Genomic DNA, 24,635 nt, shown 5'->3' with positions numbered 1-24,635 from the left:
TTGTGATCGCCCCCAGTTTCTTAAAGATGGGCAGAAGGATTTCTGCTAAATGTTTACTTACACAGTAACATTTCAGAGTGCAAAAATGACCATTAGCAAGGATAGGGCATGAAACAAAAGAAAGATCTACAACAGCACCAATGACACACAGTGCTCTTGAACAAGGTTGCACTTTCTGTGCCCAATGGTCCTTGTTTGGACTTGAAGACCAAACACCACAAAGAAACAAAAGAAAACATCCTATAAGTCACTTTATTTCATTGAAAGCCTGGTGTGAGCTTTAAGAAGGGCCAAACAAAGTGCCCCCTTCTTGGATTTCAATGCCTTAAAAAGGTCTCATTATATGAGTACAGTACTTCAAAACAAATTCAGCGCATTTCAGCGTGAATAAAGCATCGTATTCAAATCACATTCGGATTGGTGAACTGAGAGGGCCGCGTCTGCCTCCGTTGGTTGTGTCCCGACCAATAGAAGCTGGAAAAGTTGGGAAACTTGATTGAAATATTACACAACTGATTACGACGGGTTTGGGGTAAACCCAAGAGTAAAACCAAAGGCGGAGTAAGCCACTCGTCATATCTATGCGTACAGCAATGTATCTGAATAACCTACGAACCCCACAAGAAGCTAAGAGGTCTACCGGATATCGCAGAAGCGTTTACACACAAAGCTGAAGGCTACAAACTGAAGGCTAACTCATGATAAAACTTGTGGTTAAAAATGAGATATTTCCATGTGTCTTAACCCCTACTGTGAAAAAAGTATGTGTTTCTGTGTGCGTGTTGGAAAAAGTGTTTGTTTTTTACAGCACATGGTCTTTTGGAGAGCTGTATCAGCTTGGGGGGATTTAATGAGTGAAGAAGTGGTTGTGGGGTTTGTGTGAGTGGGACGTCAAAACCAGCAGACATGGTGAAGTCCCAGAACCAGGGTGCCAGAACTAGAATCCCTGATGGACCAGAGCAGAACCTGGTTCCTAGGTCAGCTGGTGGGGCGCCTCCAGCATCTCCATGAGGAATGTGTCGATAGGGGTGTCACCAATCAGCTTGAAGAAGAACAGGTGCTCCAGGCACTTCAGGCCAATGGAGCGTAGCGCTGGCAGCCGGAGGAGGAGCTTAGCGAACCTGGGGGCGATGGGGGAGAACGAGTGAGGTCAATCATGACGGTGATGTGGGAGTATTGTGTGGATAAGTGCTATAGTATGTCTGTGTGTTTCTCTTGTACCTGCCCTGCTGGTCGGGGTATCTCTGTTTACAATAGGACTCCAGCGATGCGTACACCTTCTCCCTCAGCAATTCCACTTCACTGGAGCTGGACAGGCCCTTGGCATCTGAACGCAGGAACAAACACCGGCATTATAGCACTGAGATGAATTAACGTGTGATTCTTCCTGACATTATGCTATATCTGGGATGAAATGGCTTATCTTGTCTCAAATCATTACCCGGGTTGAAGAGGATGATGGCTCGGAGGCACCCGAGCTCGGTCTTGTCCATCTGCATGTCTCTCATCTTACTGACTAGCTCAGTGAGAACTCTACAACCGGGTCGAGGAGAAGGTGGTGTGGAAGAGGGACGAGAGAGCGGGAGGAGATGGGTTAGCATCTTCTCTAGGGTTCACCACAGTTCCACTCAACGATGCAGCAGTCCAATAGAGAAACTAACAAGGGCAGGGGGGCTGGGATACAAGTCTAACATCCTCTTTACACGTTGTATTTACACTTTACACACAATCCACACGTAACCTTGTGAATGATAGAAATTGCAACAAAGCAATAGTGCAAACCATCACGTATTTATAGACTACGGCACATCGCAATAATGTTGGGTAGTGTAATAGTTCAATAAGGAGAGAAAGAACACAAAGGGAGGAAAGTAAAAGCAGCCTGCGTTTTGTCGACGCTGTGCCAGCGGCCAGTCGAGCCCAAGGTCCGACAGAAAAGAGGAGAAACAGAACAGAACACAACACTCACTGAAACACGTATGGACAAGATACACACGACCCGCTCTTTTACCTGGGCATATTACAGCACTTTCTTTGCCAGATTCACTCATTCTCAACAACTGGGCCAAGATTATTATTATTTTTTTTTTGGGGGGGGGGGGGGGGGGGGGGGCGTGGCGTTATTTGTTTTGTTTGTTGTTGATAGGGGAAGGTGGGGGTGTAGTGATGTCATTACCTGTCAAATATGGCCCCAACCTCTGCATTGTGCGCACTCTCCCTGTGTATGCAATTACAATGTGTTATTACAATGTTATTACACAGTTACATTGTTATTACATTGTCCCCCCTGCGTTGGTTTGGGCCCAGAGGAACAGGTAAGTTAGACTCTGCAGTGCATTTTGGTGCCCCGGTGAACCGGTGCCCGGTTCCACTTCTGGGAGTAACAGGCTACAGGCTCTTGTTGATGGAGACTTGACCTGATGAAAAGGTTTAAGATAGCACTAAAACGACAGGAAGTAAAGCACCAAAACTACAGGAAGTAAAGCTTGAGGAATGACAAAAATACAAAGATATGACAATGTAACACAGCAACAAATAGATCTGAGACGTTTGAGCAGAGACAAGATCTCGAGGAGAAAACGTTCCTATTGGGTCAGATTGAAACAAGATAAATAGTTCTATGCAGTATTACCCAAGACCTCTGCTTAACTTAACTACTGTAGTGTTTTAGGCATACTTCCTTGTACCCTCGATAATTGTCATATACAACTTCCTGGGTAAGTACGCATCATTTAAAAAATTCTAAATGCAACTGGTTTATCCAAATCAGCACAAAAAGGGTTATGTGTATTAGCATGAGCCAATGACAGTAGAGCAGAAGAATAGGAAAATAGAGGAGCGTAATAAATAGGCATCAAAGGAACAATGCAGTAATATGATCAGGGCAGTTTAATCATGTTAATTCAATCGATTTTGCATAAATCATAAAAGAATGCAAAGAAAATAATATTGTAATGAATCAAACAAAAAAAGAGAAGTGAGGATAAAAACATGAGAATTGAGAAATGTCAACAAAAATAAAATAAAATAAAATAACATTCACTGGACCACAAGGAGGTCTAGATTGCGATGAATCTGAAACAAAAGCCTGCAACCGGTTAATCCAAGATATGCTTAAATTCCTGCGGGAATTGGGAGTCTTGCAGCTTATGAACTATTCATAAAAATGTAGGTTACTGTGTAATAAACAATGAATTCACACCATGTGATGTGGCTACTCTACTGAGTTGGGGAGGGCACGCCTGTTCCTTGAGAGCTGCGATGAGCGCAGGATTTTACTCAAGACAGGTGCCATGCTACTGAATAAAATACTGACATCTGCCAATGTAAAACAGAATAGATGAATGTGTGGCTGTGATTGGGGTAGGGAGGGGGGGGGGGGCATCCTAGTGAAATCAAGGGCGACGTCTACATGAAGCATTAGTCGTCAGCGTCCTGGCACGCTGTGTCATTCTAGAGGCAGACTAAGCAGTAAAGACTCAGCTAGTCAGAGCCAGACACGCAGACAGCAGAACCCTGGGGAAAAAAGTGTAACGTTCTCCCATCAGTCAGGAAAATAATTCAGCTCATTTCAACAAAGCATCTGGAGTCCAAAGAGAAACGGACATTTAATGAACAGTAAACTGCAACAGGCATAATTGGCCACCATTTCAATGCTTCAATGGATTCCTATGACTGGAAGTTATGTTTTACAAACACGTGAATATATGACGGCGTGTATGATCAAATAAAACAAACGGCCATTACAAAAACACTAGACATTTATTGTTTAAACCAATGAAGAATGCTTTAATCATTCAGAGGCACTTTTTTTCAATCTTTCTCCCTGAAGTTTATGACCTCTTTGAAAATGAACATGCAAAAGGTTGCTTCTATGCCCTTCACTCAGGTCCATCGCACGTGTGAGTGTGTGTGTGCCTGTTACCTGTCGAAGATGGCTCCAACGCCAGCGCTGTGGGCGCTGTTCCTGTGCACATGCAGGCCGGTGGCCAGTAGGATGCCATCTTTCACGCTGATGGAGCGGTGAGAGAAAGAGGCAATCAGCAGCTCGTTCCAACCTGGAGAGAAGAGAGAGACCGGGTCATCCATGTATTTGTTAAGGATCCCCATAAGCTGCTGCCAAGGTAGATGCTACTCTTCCTGGGGTCCGGCAGCATCAAGGCAGTTATATACAATTAAAAATATGACATGACTTTGCATTTCATAACAAGTGGCACCTGACCACACGACTGGACAGTAAGTCCAGGTGCGACAAAACCAGGGCCCGTAGGACCTGCAGAGTTGGGACCAAGCCACTATTATTCGAGTCCCGAGCAAGTCTCAAGTCACAAGGTCTGAGTCTCAAGTCACAAGGTTCGAGTCAAGTCCAAGTCGTGCATTCTAAGAGCAAATCAAGTTGAGTCATGTTTTTTAAGTCAAGTAAAAAAATAAAAATACAGTGGGGAGAACAAGTCTTTGATACACTGCCGATTTTGCAGGTTTTCCTACTTACAAAGCATGTATGTAGAGGTCTATAATATTGATCATAGGTACACTTCAACTGTGAGAGACGGAATCTAAAACAAAAATCCAGAAAATGTATGATTTTTAAGTAATTCATTTGCATTTTATTGCATGATATAAGTATTTGATCACCTACCAACCAGTAAGAATTCTGGCTCTCACAGACCTGTTAGTTTTTTTTTATGAAGCCCTCCTGTTCTCCACTCATTACCCGTATTACATGCACCCATTTGAACTCGTTACCTGTATAAAAGACACCTGTCCACACACTCAATCAAACAGACTCCAACCTCTCCACAATGGCCAAGCCAGAGAGCTGTGTAAGGACATCAGGGTTAAATTGTAGACCTGCACAAGGCTGGGATGGGCTACAGGACAATAGGCAAGCAGCTTGGTGAGAAGGCAACAACTGTTGGCGCAATTATTAGAAAATGGAAGAAGTTCAAGATGACGGTCAATCACCCTCGGTCTGGGGCTCCATGCAAGATCTCACCTCGTGGGGCATCAATGATCATGAGTTAGGTGAGGGATCAGCCCAGAACTACACGGCAGGACCTGGTCAATGACCTGAAGAGAGCTGGGACCACAGTCTCAAAGAAAACCATTAGTAACACACTACGCCGTCATAGATTAAAATCCTGCAGCGCACGCAAGGTCCCCCTGCTCAAGCCAGCGCATGTCCAGGCCCGTCTGAAGTTTGCCAATGACCATCTGGATGATCCAGAGGAGGAATGGGAGAAGGTCATGTGGTCTGATGAGACAAAAATATAGCTTTTTGGTCTAAACTCCACTCGCCGTGTTTGGACGAAGAAGGATGAGTACAACCCCAAGAACACCATCCCAACCGTGAAGCATGGAGGTGGAAACATCATTCTTTGGGGATGCTTTTCTGCAAAGGGGACAGGACGACTGCACCGTATTGAGGGGAGGATGGATGGGGCCATGTATCGCGAGATCTTGGCCAACAACCTCTTCCCTCAGTAAGAGCATTGAAGAAGGGTCTTGGCTGGATCTTCCAGCATGACAACGACCCGAAACACACAGCCAGGGCAACTAAGGAGTGGCTCCGTAAGAAGCATCTCAAGGTCCTGTAGTGGCCTAGCCAGTCTCCAGACCTGAACCCAATAGAAAATCTTTGGAGGGAGCTGGAAGTCCATATTGCCCAGCGACAGCCCCGAAACCTGAAGGATCTGGAGTAGGTCTGTATGGAGGAGTGGGCCAAAATCCCTGCTGCAGTGTGTGCAAACCTGGTCAAGAACTACAGGAAACGTATGATCTCTGTAATTGCAAACAAAGGTTTCTGTACCACATATTAAGTTCTGCTTTTCTGATATATCAAATACTTATGTCATGCAATAAAATGCAAATTAATTACTTAAAAATCATACAATGTGATTTTATGGATTTTTGTTTTAGATTCCGTCCCTCACAGTTGAAGTGTACCTATGATAAAAATTACAGACCTCTACATGCTTTGTAAGTAGGAAAACCTGCAAAATTGGCAATGTATCAAATACTTGTTCTCCCCACTGTATATACAAGCAACAACTTTGTCTATTTATTGAGGCTACCAGATAGCCATTTTCTTTATTTTGTCTACAACACATTTTGACTATGTAATTATAAAATAGGGACCTTGTAGCAGGCATGAAATCAGCAGAAGGCAAGGCAGAACTGCTCAGAGTGTAGATTTATTTATAGGTCTTGGTGATCCAATGGTGAAAGCGCCATATCATACCAAATATACAAGTAGATTTACCAAATATACACGGGCAATAGCCCAAAAGAAATAGCCTCGGTCCCTTAACCTGCTCTATCTTAACAGACACAGGTAGAGGGCAAGACTTTGCAGCCTCTCCTGGAGAAACCAAATGTAATTTGTCTAACAGGAGCTCAAACAGGTAGACCTACATTTATATACGAACTTGGCTCCCAGGACCATACAATTACCCAACTGGCAATTACAACCAATCAACTGATTCTACAATGTAAAAGGCCATTTCCACATCAATTGTTACAATCGTCTTAATCAGATGTAATAATATTTCAAACCCACGCATACATGGAACAATAATTTTCTCTTATTCAACTCCAAAGCGCTCCATGCGCTCCGAGGCGCGTGCGCTCCAATTACGCACAACAGAAATGACAGAAATATTGGACACAGACACACCGAACTCTGACATGACCAGGAAAATATGAACAAAGGAAACCATATATTTAATTAAGTAAACAGAACTTTTACCTCATGAGTCTTGCGAACGTTCATGCGCACTATAAAGTGCACTGCCTGCTCAGAGCAGGGTAAGAAATGGTTGGCTAAATGAAAATGTGTTGTAGGCCAATCAAACATGAAACAGAAATGTCAACATGTTGCAAGAAATGGGACGGAATGATGAAACGCTATTAATGACTTTAGTATTAAATGGAATATACAGCGCCTTCGAAAAGTATTCAGACTTTTTCCACATTTTGAAACGTTACAGCCTTATTCTAAAATGGATTAAATACAAAATAAAAACTCAGCAATCTACACACAATACCCCATAATGACAAAGTGAAAACAGGTTTTTATTTTTTTTAAATAAAGAAATACCTTATTTAAATAATTATTCAGACCCTTTGCTATGAGACTCAAAATTGAGCTCAGGTGCATCCTGTTTTCCATTGATCATCCTTGAGATGTTTCTACCACTTGATTGGAGTCCACCTGTGGTAAATTCAATAAGTTGGACATGATTTGGAAAGGCACACACCTGTCTATATAAGGTCCCACAGTTGACAGTGCATGTCAGAGCAAAAACCAAGGGATGAGGTCAAAATAATTGTCCGTAGAACTCCGAGACAGGATAGTGTTGAGGCACAGATCTGGGGAAAAAAATGTCTACTGCATTGAAGGTCCTCAAAAACACAGCGGTCTCCATCATTCTTAAATGGAAGAAGTTTGGAACCACCAAGACTCTTCCTAGAACTGGCCGCCCGGCCAAACTGAGCAATCAGGAAGCATGGTGGTGGTTTTTCAGCAGCAGGGACTGGGAGACTAGTCAGGATTGAGGGAAAGATGAACAAAGAAAAGTACAGAGAGATCCTTGATGAAAACCTACTCCAGAGTGCTCAGGACCTCAGACTGGGCACGAAGGTTCACTTTCCAACAGACCCTAAGCACACAGCCAAAACAATGCAGGAGTGGCTTCGGGACAAGTCTCTGAATGTCCTTGAGTGGCCCAGCCTGAGCCGGACTTGAACCCGATCGAACATCTCTGGAGAGACCTGAAAATAACTGGACAGCAACCCTTCCCATCCAACCTGACAGAGCTTAAGAGGATCTGCAGAGAAGAATGGGAGAAACTCCCCAAAAACAGGTGTGCCAAGCTTGCAGCGTCATACCCAAGAAGACTTGATGCTGTAATCGCTGCCAAAGGTGCTTCAACAAAGTACTGAGTAAAGGCTCTGAATACTCATGTAAATGTAATTTCCATTTTAGCAACAAACAAAAAAAAGTTCTCTCTTTGACATTATGGGGTATTGTGTGTAAATTGATGAGAGCCATTTCAAAAATATATATTAGAATAAGGCCGTAACGTAACAACGTGTTAAAAGTCAAGGGGTCTGAATTATTTTCCGAAGGCACTGTACATTAACCACATAGGGCCTATGCATTTAAAAGTGTGAAAGCAACAGGAAACATTTCAACAAGAGAAAAGCCACTCTGTGCAAGTGAAGAGTCTTCGCCACAGTAATAATACATTTGATCATCCAATTCCAAATGCACGCTTCATAAGTAAATTATCAATTTCAAGCAATTGTTAGGCCCACATACTAAAAGACCAATAGGGCTATGCTAGTAATTGTTGCCCCATTGCTGGGGAGCTTGCAAAGTAAACAGTTCATATTTTTGATGGCAAAACATTTTTGAAGTTGCATATTTATTTATTATGGCAATTCTCTCTCCCTATAATTTGACGTTTACAGCAAATCAGCAATCTGCTCGCCAGCTCATCTGAACTGTGTTGATTGACAGTATGCTGGTGTAATCAGAGTGCAGAGTTTGCGTTTCACTAAACAATCTGTTGCAACTTACATGTTTGTTTTTTTTTTACAAGTGCGATGCGGCGACTACTGTCTCTGGCTGCGTGACTAATCCACGGAGACTCTGTGTCACAAAATGAGTGACAAAACATTACAAAACCTGGCCAGATAATATTAAGTCATCAGTCAAAGTTGAGTCCCGAGTCTTGAGGCTCCAAGTCAAGTCTCAAGTTATTTTATTTTCTATCAGGTTGAGTCTCAAGTCATCAAATCAGACTCGAGTCCAAGTCATGTTACTGAGTTCAAAACTCTGAGGACCTGCCTTGTTTATAGCGTTGTTAAGAAGGCAGTTTCGACATTATTATTTACAAGATTTAGTTGATTGGTTTAGTGAATGATTTGTCCCAAATATAACGCTTTTAGTTTTTGAAATATTTAGGACTGACTTATTTCTTGCCACCCATTCTGAAACTGACTGAAGCGCTTTGTTAAGTGTTGCAGTCATTTCCCTCACTGTAGTAGCTGACGTGTATAGTGTTGAGTCATCCGCATACATAGACACTAACCTTACTCAAGGCCAGTAACGGGCCTAGACAGCTGCCATGGGGAATTCCTGATTCTGCCTGGATTATGTTGGAGAGGCTTCCATTAAAGGGCACCCTCTGTTCTGTTAGACAGGTAACTCTTTATCCACAATATAGCAGGGGGTGTAAAGCCAGAACACATATGTTTATCCAGCAGCAAACTATGATCAATAATGTCAAAAGCTGCACTGAAGTCTAGCAAAACAGCTCCCACAATTTTTGTATTTTTTTCTCAGCCAATCATCAGTCATTTGTGTAAGTGCCGTGCATGTGTCGTCCTTCCTTATAAGTGTGCTGAAAGTCTGTTGTCAATATGTTTACTGTAAAATAGCATTGTATCTGGTCAAAATGTGAGGCTACTGTATTATAAAAGATAGTCCACGAGGAGAGAGACAGGGTTATCAGCCTATCCATGTACGGCTGTGTTTTAATGAGGTCAAAGCTGAGCAGGGCCGTGCTCATTAGGGTGCAGGAAATAAACTTTTTAAATGGAAAACAAACTTTTTATTGGATATGTCCAGGTATTCCTCCCTGCTTCAGTTTGCTTTCTTCCATTTGGTGGCAATGAACATGAAAGGCGAAGGCTTTTTGAACGTACCGGCGCGTAGCAGGATGACCTGGTCGTCCAGGGCCAGCTCAGAGAAGTGGGGGACCCTCTTGGCCCACTCCACCAGGGTAAACAGCTGCTTGTCTGCAGCCTGGCAAATGTTGGTGACCGGGTCATTGGGCTGGAGAGAGAAACAGAGGGAGAGAGACTGGCTTCAACATAGGGTACAAAATAGAGACTACAGGCCTTTGGATCACATTTTTTAAAAGTGGGTCTGTGGTCTCAGAATCTACTGTATCATAATAAATTGTTGGTGCAGACAATCCCATGTCTAGAAATAATAATAGACAGTGTGAGGAACGAAGTAAGATAAATTGGTATGTGTGCTTCGCAGGGCCAGATGGTGGGTCACACACAGAAACACACACACACACATTTACCGAGCTGCCCTCGGAGGTCCCGTCGGCATGCACCTCGGTCTTCTGCTCCACGGCCATCTCGGCCTCCAGGATCTTTTCCACGGGCATCTCCTCGTTGACGGCGCTGGTCGACTCCGCCTCACTCTCCCGCTCTTTGTTCCTCTGGCGCTCTTCCTGCACGGCTACAGGGGCACAGGAAGGGCCGAGGGAAGGAGAGGAAGAGAGTCGGCGGAGCGAGGAGGAGAAAAGCACAGGAGGGGATGGAGGGTGAGAGGGGAAAGAAAGGGAGGGAGTAGGATGGATGGTGAAAAGAGGAAGAAAGGGCAGGAAAAGGCAGAGTGATGGAGAGAGGGGGAGAGAGCAAATGGGAAGCAAAGTGAAGAAAAAAAGAGAAAGGTGAGAGATAAGGGAGGGGAAATAAAAAGGGAGGAGAAATAGGGAAAAAAAAAGAGACCAAGAAAAAAAGTGGAGAAAGAGAGGAATGTAAGTAAAGCAGAGAATAAAGAATGACAGGAAGTGAAAAAGATGGAGAGTGAAATACACAGACATGTAGATTTCCTGGTTAGTTCAAACAGCAATGCTTTCTTCACCTTTCATACCAGGGGTCTCAAACTCAAGGCTTGGGGGCCACATCAGGCTCGCAAGCTGCTTTCTTATGGCCCCAAAACTGATATCTGATTTCCATCAGCCCCCAAGAGGATTTTCCAATTAGAATCAACCCACAAAAAGGTTTCTTCCTATGGCACATTACAAGTTATATATCTTTGGAGTCACCCCAGACCACAAAAACCACAATGTAAGTAATACTGACAATACTAACACTTCCGCTCCACTAGAAGCGTTGCACTGCTTTGCTATTAGCGTTGTGTCAATGTGATGTTGTTCCTGCTACAAGCACATTGTTGCTAGTGGTTGTACTAAATTATTGTGTAATTACACAAGTTGCTTTTGTTTAACTTGTGAACCCAGCTGGTCATTGTAGCTAGCTAGCTAATCTCAGCAAAAAAAGAAACGTCCTCTCACTGTCAACTGCGTTTATTTTCAGCCAACTTAACATGTGTAAATATTTGTATGAACAAAACAAGATTCAACAACTGAGACATAAACTGAACAAGTTCCACAGACATGTGACTAACAGAAATTGAATAATTTGTCCCTGAACAAAGGGGGGGTCAAAATCAAAAGTATCTGGTGTGGCCACCAGCTGTATTAAGTACTGCAGTGCATCTCCTCCTCATGGACTGCACCAGATTTGCCAGTTCTTGCTGTGAGATGTCATCCCACTCTTCCACCAAGGCACCTGCAAGTACCCGGACATTTCTGGGGGGAATGGCCCTAGCCCTCACCCTCCGATCCAACAGGTCCCAGATGTGCTCAATATGATTGAGATCCGGGCTCTTCGCTGGCCATGGCAGAATACTGACATTCCTGTCTTGCAGGAAATCACACACAGAACGAGCAGTATGGCTGGTGGCATTGTCATGCTGGAGGGTCATGTCAGATGAGCCTGCAGGAAGGGTACCACTTGAGGGAGGAGGATGTCTTCCCTGTAACGCACAGTGTTGAGATTGCCTGCAGTGACAACAAGCTCAGTCCGATAATGCTGTGACACACCGCCCCAGACCATGACGGATCAATCAATCGACCCAGCTCCAGAGTACAGGCCTCGGTGTAACTCTCATTCCTTCAACGATAAACGCGAATCCGACAATCACCCCTGGTGAGACAAAACCGCGACTCGTCAGTGAAGAGCACTTTTTGCCAGTCCTGTCTGGTCCAGCAACGGTGTGTTTGTGCCCATAGGCGATGTTGTTGCCAGTGATGTCTGGTGAGGACCTGCCTTACTACAACAAGCCTACAAGCCCTCAGTCTGCCTCTCTCAGCCTATTGTGGACAGTCTGAGCACTGAATGAGGGATTGTGCGTTCCTGGTGTAACTCGGGCAGTTGTTGTTGCCATCCTGTACCTGTCCTGCAGGTGTGATGTTCAGATGTACCGATCCTGTGCAGGCGTTGTTACACGTGGTCTGCCATTGCCAGGATGATCAGCTGTCCGTCCTGTCTCCCTGTAGCGCTGTCTTAGGCGTCTCACAGTACCGACAATGCAATTTATTGTCCTGGCCATATCTGCAGTCCTCATGCCTCCTTGCAGCATGCCTAAGGCACGTTCACACAGATGAGCAGGGACCCTGTGCATCTTACTTTTGGCGTTTTTCAGAGTCAGTAGAAAGACCTCTTTAGTGTCCTAAGTTTTCATAACTGTGACCTTAATTGCATACTGTCTGTAAGCTGTTAGTGTCTTAACGACCGTTCCACAGGTTTATGGTTCATTGAACAAGCATGGGAAAGTGTTTAAACGCTTTACAATGAAGATCTGTAAAGTTATTTGCATTTTTACAAATGATCTTTGAAAGACAGGGTCCTGCAAAAGGGAAGTTTCTTTTTTTGCTGAGTTTATTAGCCTCTTGACTTCATAAATCTTTGTACAATAACCAGTGGTGTATAGTCGAGGCCATATGCAACTAAAATCAACTTTATTTCTCATTACTCCAAATCACAAGATAGAGTGAACGCCAAGTATTGAACCTCTGAGATTCTTGAGCTTGGACGCTGACATTGGATGTGATGCAACGTGAGTGCAACACGGGGGGTGAAGCAGCTTTCATTGATTTAAAAGGAACCATTCCTCAACGGCTGACGGCAATGCCGGACGACTGATGGCTATAGTGTAGCAGGGCCATAAGACTTACTTTGCGCCTGATAATTTGAGTTTCAGACCCGTTTCATACCAACAATACATTCTGCAACGTACCTCACACAGAAATGGGCCATCACAACAAAACAACATCAAATATTGTTTCTCACACTCTCCCCCATCACTCCTTCCCTCCCTCCTTTCCTCCTTACATCTCTGTCGTTCATCTTGGACCACTACAGAAGAAGGGAGAGGGAGAGAGGAAACGAGAGGAAACAAGAGGGGAGAGAGAGGGGGGCAGGGGTTAGTGTTTACAAGGCTCTCCATCCCCCTCTCTCCACCTCCTTTTCTCGCTCTTTCCATCCCCTTTGAGTGCAATCAATATTCCCCCCTCATAAATGTATATTACAATATTCTAATCAAATCTTAACAGCTCTTAGACATCTTTATTATACATAAATGATTCCAGTGGACTTAAAACAGATATTTGAAATAGTTTCATAGCAAGTAGCCTGTACAATGTTAATACAGCAGGACGGTTGGTGAGTGGAGGTTTTCCGTTTAGGGTCCACCTGACCACACACAAGTTGTCCCATCAATCTTCTTTCTACTTTCTTACTGTAGCAAGTCAGACCCAATTTCAATAAGGATCCTAGCCCTCCCTCCCTCTTCCATCAGCCTCTCCTCTCCCTTGCTCAGTCTCGCTCTTTAGATCTCCCATTGCATCCCTCTCAGTCAAGCCTTTACCCTACCTGGTGATAGCGTTGCCCTTTTAATAAGATATATTGAACGCGAGTTGAGGACAGCAGACTGCCAGCCCCCCCCCCCCCCCTACCTTCCCTCTTCATGCCACAGGCCAGGCACTTCTGGTAGCGGCAGTACTGGCAGCGGTTGCGCTGGCGCTTGTCCACCAGGCAGTCCTTGTTGTCCCGGCAGGTGTAGCTCAGGTCCTTGCGCACCGTGCGCTTGAAGAAACCCTTGCAGCCTTCGCAGCTGTACACTCCGTAGTGCTTACCTATAGATAGAGAGAGAGAGAGAGAAACAAAGAGGACGAGAGAAAGACAAGAAAGAGGAATGTAAAAAGACATGACAGAAAGATAGGGAAGAGGGGGATAGAAAAAGGAGGGAAGAGGGGGATAGAAAAATGAGGGAAGAGGGGGATAGAAAAAGGAGGGAAGGTAACTTCAGTAACAAACCACTTTCAATAATTCAGGCACAAAGCCTACAGCACATAGTTCTTCAGGTGTAATGGCAAAGAAAGTACATGAAGTGTTTCGGTCCATTTTAGTAAATGCTTCGCACAGACAAGGGAGAGAAGAAAAACAATTCCCTGCTGGTTTTTTTTATTTTATGCAGCTTTTTAAAAATGTTTAAAAATGAAGAGGAAAGGAGTAGTTCAACCCAAAATCAAGGGTTGTCTGATGTTTCCATACCTCAAGTGGTATAAGTCCATGTAGCCAATGCCATCTGTTGTGTAGATCCCACTATGCACAGCAGAAATCTGTGGGTGTCAATCCCAAATTCATGGGAAAAGAAAGTCGACACACACTACCTAACTAAATTTCATTCAACGCCTGTCAAATTTCGGGAAGAACAATCCTTTAATAAACCAAGCATATCGCACCAGATGTGCTTCTCTCTCCGACAGACCCTCAATCCCAAATCAAAATCCTCCCCCAGCCTGTCCTAAAGATCGAAGAGTAAATAGTTCAACTTGTCTTCTCACAGGCTGGGTGGGATTTTTTGCCATATTGCTTACACCATTCAATTTCTCTCCGATCTCCACCACAAGTCTAGGGGCCAATTTGGGACTCACCGGAGGAGCGGTCGCCGCAGATGGCACACAGGCGCTTCTGGGAGAGCATGGGGCCCCCTGGGCTGTGGCCCCCCAGCCCGAACGGAGGCTTCACGTCGTCCGAGCTGCTGACCGCGTGCAGTCCCGACATGGACACTGTGGAGTTGATCTGGAGGCCGAGAGAAAGGGGGGACGATAGGGGCAGAAGTGAGAGGGGAACTACTGAATTGAAGGGGGTTGGGAGGAAAAGTCACTTATGTGTGACGTACTGGCAGCACATCAGTCATTAGTTCAATTACTTGGAGTCATCGATGCAGAGTTTTCATAATAAAACATAATTTTACCTTCATGCCTTTAACAATGACATACAAACTGTCAGTTTTCTCTTCGAGTGGGCTGATTGATCAGTATTAAAGCAACATTACATTTCCTCTTCGCACGCCCAGGCATCATCGGCTGAGAAAGGAGAAAAAGGAGCATCTGGGCCTCGCCTCCCTCAATGCAGTAGAGATTACAGAGCACTTCTCACCAACACCAGCTTAAGCAGGTTAAGTATCAGGGCATCCTCATAGCCTGATTAAATCATGAGGACGTTCGAGTAGAATCAGAGGGAGAAAGTGAAATGGGGGGAGGAGAATGAAAGCGAAAATGCCAGGGAGGGAAAGGAGGAAAAATAACACTGAGAAGGACCATCTGACATGAGAGAAGATAGAGGGAATAAAACAAATGTGTTTGAATATTCACTACAGTGTTGCCACTACGAGCCCCTTGGACAAATAATTGTAAATTTGTAATGATTTTATTTTTTTTTATGAAAATGTTCACAGATGCACATACATTCAAAGTAGATTAAAAAACTGTACTTTGTGCATGTGAATTTATGCTTTTTATGTATATCTTTCATTGAAATATTGCAGAACATGTTCTCTATTTTCTAGACATACACAGGAGGACAGGGAGAGTTTGACCTTTTGATATGTGATTTTGAGGAAAACCAATGATTCATCCACTGGCACCCATCATCTAAAATGTCAGAAATGAATCGTTACTGAATTCATTTAATATTTTTGGAGGTTTTAAAAGTCAGAACACGTTCAAAGTGTATGACCGAGAGACAAATAGCCTACTTCTACCATACAATTAAGAGCAGGGCAACATGTTAAAAAAGGGCCCAGATAATGCTGTTTTATGGTTGATTTTGCAGACAAAAACTGAATTGTTACCTGGACTTTTAAGAATTACAATATCTATACAGAACAAAAATATCAAATGCAACATATAAAGTGTTGGTCTCATGTTTCATGAGCTGAAATAAATTAGTTTACATACCTGTTAGTGAGCGTTTCTCCTTTGCCAAGATAAACGGCATGATCATTACACAGGTGCACCTTGTGCTGGGGACAATAAAATGCTCACCTTCTATTTTGCCCTGTTTATCAAAAGCGTTGGAAAAACTTGTCAATAATCAACTGACTGTCTTTCTTGATGTCTATAGTATTAGCATACTCTCTGGTATGCAATCTGGTTTCTGCTCAGGTTATGGATGTGTCACCATTGCCCTTGATTCTAAGCAATGTTGTGCTGCTATTTTTATTGACTTGGCCAAAGCTTTTGATACGGCTGAGCATTCCATTCCTGTGGGCCGGCTAAGGAGTATTGGTGTCCCTGAGGGCCTGGTTTGCAAACTACCTCTCTCAAAGAATGCAGTGTATAAAGTCAGAACATCTGCTGTCTCAGCCACTGCCTGTCACCAAGAGTGTACTCCAAGGCTCGATCCTAGGCCCCAAACTCTTCTCAATTTACATCAACAACATAACTCAGGCAGTATAAAGCTCTCTCAGCCATTTATATGCAGATACAGTCTTATACTCAGCTGGCCCCTCCCTGGATTTTGTGTTAAACGTTCTACAACAAAGCCATCTTAGTGTCCAACAAGCTTTCTCTGCCCTTAACCTTGTTCTGAACACCTCCGAAAAAAAGGTCATGTGGTTTGGTAAGAAGAATGCCCCTTTCCCCACAGGTGTGACCTCTGAAGGTATAGAGCTTGAGGTAGTCACCTCATACAAATACTTGGGAGTATGGCTAGAGGGTACACTGTCCTTCTCTCAGCACATATCAAAGCTGCAGGCTAAGGTTAAATCTAGACTTGGTTTCCTCTATCGTAATCGTTCCTCTTTTACCCCAGCTGCCAAACTAACCCTGATTCAGATGACCATCATACCCATGCTCGATTATGGAGACGTAATTTATAGATAGGCAGGAAAGGGTGCTCTCGAGAGGCTAAATCGTCTTTACCATTCGGCCATCAGATTTGCCACCAATACTCCTTATAGGACACATCACTGCACTCTATATTCCTCTGTAAACTGGTCATCTCTATATACCCTTTGCAAGACACACTGGTTGATGCTTATTTGTAAAAACCCTCTTAGGCCTCACTCCCCCCTATCTGAGATGCCTACTGCAGCCCTCATCCTGCACATACAGCACCCGTTCTGCTAGTCACATTCTGTTAAAGGTCCCCAAAGCACACACATCCCTGGGTCGCTCCTCTTTTCAGTTCGCTGCAGCTAGCGACTGGAACGAGCTGAAACAAACACTCAAACTGGACAGTTTTATCTACATCTCCTCATTCAAAGACTCAATCGTGGACACTCACACTGACAGTTGTGGCTGCTTCGCGTGATGTATTGTTCAAATCAAATCTTATTCGTCACAGCCGAATACAACAGGTATTCCTTACAGGGAAATGCTTACTTACAAGCCCTTAACCAACAATGCAGTTTAAGAAATATGAATGAGAATAAGAAATAAAAATAAGTAGTTAAAGACCAGCAATAAAATAACAATAGCGAGACTATATACAGGGTTACCGTTACAGTCAATGTGCAGGGGGCACCGGTTAGTCGAGGTAATTGAGGTAATATGTACACGTAGGTAGAGTTATAAAAGTGGCTGTGCAGCTGTAGAACCTTTTGAGGATCTGAGGACTCATGCCAAATCTTTTCGGTCTCCTGATGGGGAATAGGTTTTGTCGTGCCCTCTTCACGACTGTCTTGGTGTGCTTGGACCATGTTAGTTTGTTGTTGATGTGAACACCAAGGAACTTGAAGCTCTCAACCTGCTCCACTACATCCCCGTTGATGAGAATGGGGGCGTGCTCGGTCCTCCTTTTCCTGTAGTCCACAATCATCCCCTTAGTCTTGATCACGTTGAGGGAGAGGTTGTTGTCCTGGCACCACACGGCCATGTCTCGGACCTCCTCCCTATAGGCTGTCTCGTTGTTGTCGGTGATCAGGCCTACCACTGTTGTGTCATCTGCAAATTTAATGATGGTGTTGGAGTCGTGCCAAGGCGTGTACTCATATGAGTGAACAGGGAGTACAGGAGGGGACTGAGCACGCACCACTGAGGGGCCCCTGTGTTGAGGATCAGTGTGGCGGATGTGTTGTTACATACCCTTTAGGAGCTCAGATGCAAAAATGTTTCAACAGCTGTCTTCGCTGTCGAAGCGTTGGTAATTACATTTTTGCATCTGAGCTCCTAGAGTGAGTCTTTTATTTTCAAATGTTCTACTCCGCTAGCCAGCACCTCGCCTATGCGTCGGTAGTCATTTAGGCAGGTTACCTTAGTGTTCTTGGGCACAGGGACTATGGTGGTCTGCTTAAAACATGTTGGTATTACAGACTCGGACAGGAAGAGGTTGAAAATGTCAGTGAAGACACTTGCAAGTTGGTCAGCGCATGCTCGCATTACACGTCCTGGTAATCCGTCTAGCCCTGCGGCCTTGTGAATGTTGACTTGTTTAAAGATCTTACTTACATCGGCTGCGGAGAGCGCAATCACACAGTTGCCCGGGACAGCTGGTGCTCTCATGCATGTTTCAGTGTTATTTGCCTTGAAGCGAGCATAGAACTAGTTTAGCTCGTCTGGTAGGCTCGTGTCACTGGGCAGCTCTCGGCTGTGCTTCTCTTCGTAGTCTGTAATGGTTTGCAAGCCCTGCCACATCCGTTGAGCGTCGGAGCCAGTGTAGTACGATTCAATCTTAGTCCTGTATTGACACTTTGCCTGTTTGATGGTTTGTCAGAGGGCATAACGGGATTTCTTATCAGTTTCCGGGTTAGAGTCCCGCTTCTTGAAAGCGGAAGCTCTAGCCTTTAGCTCAGTGCGGATGTTGCCTATAATCCATGGCTTCTGGTTTGGGTATGTACGTACAGTCACTGTGGTGGGGACGTCATCGATGCACTTATTGATGAAGCCAATGACTGATGAGGTGTACTCCTCAATGCCATCATTTGACCACTTTTTATTGACCGAGTCACTGGTGCTTCCTGCCTTAATTTTTGCGTGTAAGCAGGAATCAGGAAGATAGAATTATGGTCAGATTTTCAAAATGGAGGGTGAGGGAGAGCTTTGTATGCGTCTCTGTGTGTGGAGTAACATGCTGATAGAAATTTGGTAAAACAGATTTAAGTTTTTCTGCATTAAAGTCCCCAGCCAGTAGGAGCGCCGCCTCTGGATAAGAGTTTTACTATCAAATTGTTGTCTCTACCTTCTTGCCCTTTGTGCTGTTGTCTGTGCCCAATAACATTTTTACCATGTTTTGTGCTGCTACCATGTTGTGTTGCTACCATGTTGTTGTCATGTTGTGTTGCTACCATGCTGTGTTGTCATGTGTTGCTGCCATGCTGTTGTTGTCTTAGGTCTCTCTTTATGTAGAGTTGTGGTGCCTCTCTTGTCGTGATGTGTGTTTTGTCCTATATTTGTATTTTATTTTTAATCCCTGCCCACCTCATGTTTCAGCATGATAATGCACTGCCCTATGTCGCAAGGATCTGTACACAATTCCTAGAAGTGGAAAATGTCCCAGTGTTTCCATGGCCTGAATACTCACCAGACCCATTGAGCATGTTTGGGAAGCTTTGGATCGACATGTACGACAGTTTGTTCCAGTTCCCACCAATATCCTGCAACTTCGCAACAGCCATTGAAGGAGTGGGACAACATTCCACAGGCCACAAACAGCCTGATCAAATCTATGCGAAGGTCAAATCTATGTCGCGCTGCATGAGTCAAATGGTGGTCACACCAGATACTGACTGGTTTTCTGATATACGCCCCTACCTTTTTTAAAGGTATATGCGACCAACAGACGCATATCTGTATTTCCAGTCTTGTGAAATCCATAGATTAGGGCGTAATGAATTTATTTCAATGGACTGATTGAAATTGTTGCATGTTGCGTTTATATTTTTGTTCAGTGTAGATATGTATCGTTTCACGATAGCCTTTGGTAGTTCTCCGCAATTTCACTTGACCTACAGGGCTGGGAATTGCCAGGGACCTCACGATATTATCACGACGCTAAGCTGTTCGATACGACATGTATTGAGATTCTCACGATTCAATACGAATTTAAATGAGATACTTTGATTGCGATTCAATGTTCCAAACATATTGCTCAGCATATTTCTGCTGCAAAGGGACAAGACAGAGCCATGATAATACGATCAGTCATGGGAATAAAAGTGCGGAAAACAAAAATATGGAATACTGGGGTTTTGGTGCAGGTATAGCCAACTAGTGCACAAATAATAGAGCAATATTGCCAAAACAATACAATATATCGTCACAAATAATATCCCGATATGTAACTGTATCAATTTGTCCCCATCACCATTGCCCTACAACATAAATCACAGTATATAGCAAAGTTTGGGGGCCATAAAATAGCAGCCAAGGTTTATTTACCATAAAAGTGCTCTCAACAAGTGATATTCTTCTCAACCAATCACCAAAGAGGCAAGTGCTGGCAGAGACGCACATGTTGAATGCAGCCTATATAGTCACACTTGGTTCTCACAGGCAACTAGTGTAAAGCAGCATTTATTGACCCATATTTCTAACTTCCCATCTCTGAATGGCCCTGAGAGGTGATGGATGAAAGATAAAGGCAGAAGGAGAGGAGTGGTAGAATAGAAGTGTTAGCTACCTGTCTGGAACTCAGGGCTCACCTGGGGGCTGCTAATGGGGCCGTAGCCCACCGAGGGTGTCCCGGGCAGGCATGGCGACCCCAAAGAGGAGCTGATGACAGAGAAGGGCGAGCCCATGCTGCTGGTGGGGCTGTTGACGTCCGAGGTGAAGGGCGGCAGAGACGTCATGGCGGCAGCTGTGGGGGTCAGGGGGGGTGAGTGCAGGCCCGAGGGAGGGGAGGACACAGAGGAGCTGTCTGGGCTGCGGGAATCTGGTGAAAATGACAGGGATTACATGGCAGAGAGTGATGATACCCTACATACAACTCAAGTTTAAGAAAATATAATTATTGATAGTTTTCCTAGCTACAATGAAGTTAGTCGCCATAACCTAGCTCAACACCAACAATTTAAAATAGGCCACCAAAATACTTCCAATCCCGATTAAAAGACAAATACAGTATAGCGCAGTGGTCACCAACTGGTAGATCTTCAATGCCTTCCTAGTCGATCAACAAACATTTCTGTAGAAAAGTCCACTCCTTTTATTTTTTTGCGGTGATGCGGTGTTGGCGGTCAAAAGCCCTGCGCAACGGGTAGGCAAAGTGTTCCCATTTCCAACCATTTCATTTGTCTGAAAAGACTAACTCTGCCTAGCCGGCAGATCCGTGGCTAAATCGAGTGTGCCTTCTGCGCTGGCCAATCGGATAGCTCACAACACCGCGTACGGCTTCCACGACCCTTGCCACAGCAAAGTTTGATACAAGCCTACATGAAATTTCATAACTTTAAAACCATGACCAGAGAGAGACTGAATAGAGCAAAGAGCATCTGTTTCTATGAGCGAGTTCATGTCGAAGGTTATTCAGCACTGTCAACACTATTCCAAAACATACAACGAGCTTCTCCCTACTATGAGTAGCCAAGTGTATCCGATAACCCTGCGTTTAATTTTTTTTTTTTAATATATATTTTATTTTGCATTTTCCAATTAAGAACAAAAGTGAAAAAATATTAAGCAAAAAATTATTATAATTATAATTATATACACAAACATACAATAAATAAGTAATAATAAAGAGTAAAATAAAAATGAATAATGAGACATTAGATGCCGTAAGCTACATATTATAAATAAGGTTTCACACGTAATGTAAGGATTATAAAGAGATTTAATCAATGTGATGTGGGGGGAGATTCTCCATAGAGTCAATAAAAGGTTGCCAAATTCTGTAAAATTTCTTTAACTTATTCCTCAAGCAGTAAGTGATTTTCTCCAGTGGGATACAACTATTAACTTCCGATTGCAACTGGCAGGGAGGAATACGATTTACATATCAAGGCAATACATTTCTTGGCAATCGCTAGCAATATTTCTGTTAGCTTTACAGTATGGCTTTGCCTAAGATTGGTGTTAGTAAAGTTACCCAGTAGACAGACCTCCGGGTCTAAAGGGAATGCAACCCTGTGAATTGAGGATATGGTATCGTATACCCCTGCCAGAAACCGTGTAGTTTTGAACACTGCCAAGTGGAATGGAGGAATGTTCCTTCATCTGAGCCACATCTAAAACATAGGGAGGAGATATCTGGGTAGAACTTGTGCAGTCTAGATGGGGTGATATAGAGCTGATGGAGGAAATTAAACTGGATCAGTCTGTAACTGGAGTTCAATGTGGATGTAACACCATCCCTGCATAGGTCACTCCATAGATCCTCATCAGGATCAATAGCCAGATCTTTTTCCCATCTAAGTCGGGGTTTATCTAGCTCAGGCAGTGTTAGTCCTGACATAAGAGCATCGTAAACACGGGAAATGGTCTTGAACAGTGGTTGGTCTTGCGTGGCAGAGTTGTTCAATAGGTGACATCTTAGGTAGGTTCCATTGTCCCTTCAGAGTCCCCTTAATAAAGTTTTGTAGTTGTAGGTAGCTAAAGAAGTCCCTGTTAGGCAAGTGGTATTTCTGTTTCAGCTGATCAAAAGACATAAGAACTCCCTCCTCGTAACAATGTTCCAGAAGAGTGATCCCCTTATCAGACCATGGTCTAAAGTTACTATTCTGGAAAAACATAGGGATCAATCTATTGTTCCATAAAGGGGTTTTAGGGGAAAGGAATCCCCCTCGTCTGAACAGCTCATGCAGTTTGCACCATGACAGGACAGAATGTATAGTTAAAGGGTTGTCTGGGATGGTTTTTACAGATTTTCTGTCCCATTTGTAAAACAATTCTGCCCCAGTGTCATCATTTACCTCAAACTTTTCAATGTTCAACCATGAGGAAAAGGGACCAGTCAAACCTCTGAGCCTAGACTTTGCAGCCCAGTAGTACATTCTAAAATTGGGGAGGTTTAAGCCCCCTTGACCGTAATCAAGTGTCAGTTTATCCAGGCCAACCCTAGGGGTTTTGCCGTGCCAGATAAAACGTCTGGTCAGCTTGTCGAGAGAGGAAAAGAATGCTGCGGGAACAGAGATAGGGAGAGATTGAAACAAATATAGAAATCTGGGCAGGACATTCATTTTAACTACATTGATTCTACCCAGTAGAGTGAGAGGCAAGTCCATCCATTTACAAAGGTCACCCTCCACCTTTTGCAATAAACTTGCCAGATTGAGTTTGTAGAGTTTGTTCAGATTAACATCCACCATTATGCCCAAATATGTGAAGCCCCTTCTAAAAGGAAACTTGTGCTAGATGGTATGATGGTCAAAGACAGACAACGGTTAGATTTCGCTTTTATCAAAACTGACCTTATATCCAGAGAAAGAACTATAACACTGTAGTAGGATCTGCAAGTGAGAGAGGGAATGTTCTGGGTTTGTTAGAAATAAAATAAGGTCATCCGCAAAGAGTGATAACTTATGGGTATGGGGGCCCACCTCTAAGCCATGTATGTCAGGGCACGTTCTAATAGCCTCAGCCAACGGTTCGATGGCGAGGGCAAAGAGGTGGGGGCTAGTTGGGCAACCTTGTCTGTTCCCCCTATAAAGAGGGAAAGAGGAGGAAGTAATCCCATTGGTAGCAATCCTAGCTTTAGGAAATTTGTAGAGTGATTTTTATCAAATTTACAAACACGGTACCTAAACCAAACTCTTCCAAGACGCGAAAGAAGTATGGCCATTCAACCCTATCAAAGACCATTTCAGCGTCGAGGGAGACTGCGACACTGGGTATTTTGTTTTTGTTAGCAAGGTGAATCATATCAAAGAACCTTCTGAGATTATTGGAGGACAATCTATTCATTATGGAGCCAGTCTGATCTGGGTTGACCAACAAGGGAAGACATGACTCCAGTCTCTTAGATAGCATCTTGGTGACCAGTTTACAATCCGTGTTAAGGAGAGAGATTGGTCTATAGGAGGCGCACTTTAGCGGGTTTTTCCCTTTCTTGTGGATTACAGTAATCACTGCTTGAGAGAAAGACTCTCGAAAGCGGTTGTCTTCCCCGGCTTTTTAAAGTACCTCCATAAGGTAGGTGACCAACAGCTCCCTAAATTTGTTATAGAACTCTGGAGGGAAGCAATCCTCTCCAGGAGATTTATTAGAAGGTAAGGATTTAATGGCCTCCAACAATTCAGGAACTGAGAAGTGTTCACTCAGGCGCTCTCTGTCTTCCTCTGACAGGCACTGGAGGTTGAGAGAGAAGAAAAGGGAGTCTCTCTTATAGATCATTGCTTGATTGGGAAGTGTAGAGGTCTTCATAGTATTTTTTTTACAGTATTATTAATTTCAGTAGGGTCGAAAGATATCTCATTAGTAAGAGTTTCTATAGCATTAATCGTCCTCCTACTTTCCTCTGCTTTCAGTTGCCATGCCAACACTTTGTGAGCTTTCTCTCCAAGCTCGTAATAACGCTGTTTTGATTTATTGATGGCCCTCTCAGCTTGATATGTGTTCAGAATATTATATTTCAGTTTTTTATTTACCAAAAGCCTATATATATATCTTTAGTCGGGCCTCTTTGGTAGGTTTTCTCTAGCTCAGAGAGTTCAGATTCAAGGGCACTCAGTTCCACACTGTGTTTTCTCTTCAGCCCTTTAGTATAGGAATAACCCTGAGTTTTTATTATTATTAGTGGCTCCTGTATGTCTATTT

General features: G+C 43.8%; 1 protein-coding gene across 11 annotated transcripts in view; it reads right to left on the bottom strand.

Moving 5' to 3' along the window:
- Positions 1–238: 238 nt before the first annotated feature.
- LOC110488342 (retinoic acid receptor RXR-beta-A) overlaps positions 239–24,635 on the bottom strand; it is a 32,650-nt gene continuing 8,253 nt past the window's right edge. For 2 of the 11 annotated variants that reach the window (XM_036971710.1, XM_036971700.1), the window contains exons 3-13: positions 20,585–20,814; positions 14,592–14,739; positions 13,611–13,790; positions 12,946–13,011; positions 10,098–10,264; positions 9,715–9,844; positions 3,926–4,058; positions 2,177–2,218; positions 1,442–1,533; positions 1,222–1,327; positions 239–1,121 (exon numbers count right to left, since the gene is read on the bottom strand). In XM_036971710.1, coding sequence (XP_036827605.1) covers positions 974–1,121; positions 1,222–1,327; positions 1,442–1,533; positions 2,177–2,218; positions 3,926–4,058; positions 9,715–9,844; positions 10,098–10,264; positions 12,946–13,011; positions 13,611–13,790; positions 14,592–14,739; positions 20,585–20,814 — 1,442 coding nt within the window. In that variant the 3' untranslated portion in view covers positions 239–973. The remainder of the gene's footprint in view (positions 1,122–1,221; positions 1,328–1,441; positions 1,534–2,176; positions 2,219–3,925; positions 4,059–9,714; positions 9,845–10,097; positions 10,265–12,945; positions 13,012–13,610; positions 13,791–14,591; positions 14,740–20,584; positions 20,815–24,635) is intronic. The other 9 variants (XM_036971701.1, XM_036971702.1, XM_036971704.1 and 6 more) reach the window with 9 other exon arrangements.

The sequence above is a fragment of the Oncorhynchus mykiss genome, chromosome 32, assembly GCF_013265735.2.
Source record: "Oncorhynchus mykiss isolate Arlee chromosome 32, USDA_OmykA_1.1, whole genome shotgun sequence".
Classification (NCBI taxonomy): Eukaryota; Metazoa; Chordata; class Actinopteri; order Salmoniformes; family Salmonidae; genus Oncorhynchus; species Oncorhynchus mykiss.
This window is presented reverse-complemented; position numbering and strand designations above follow the sequence as displayed.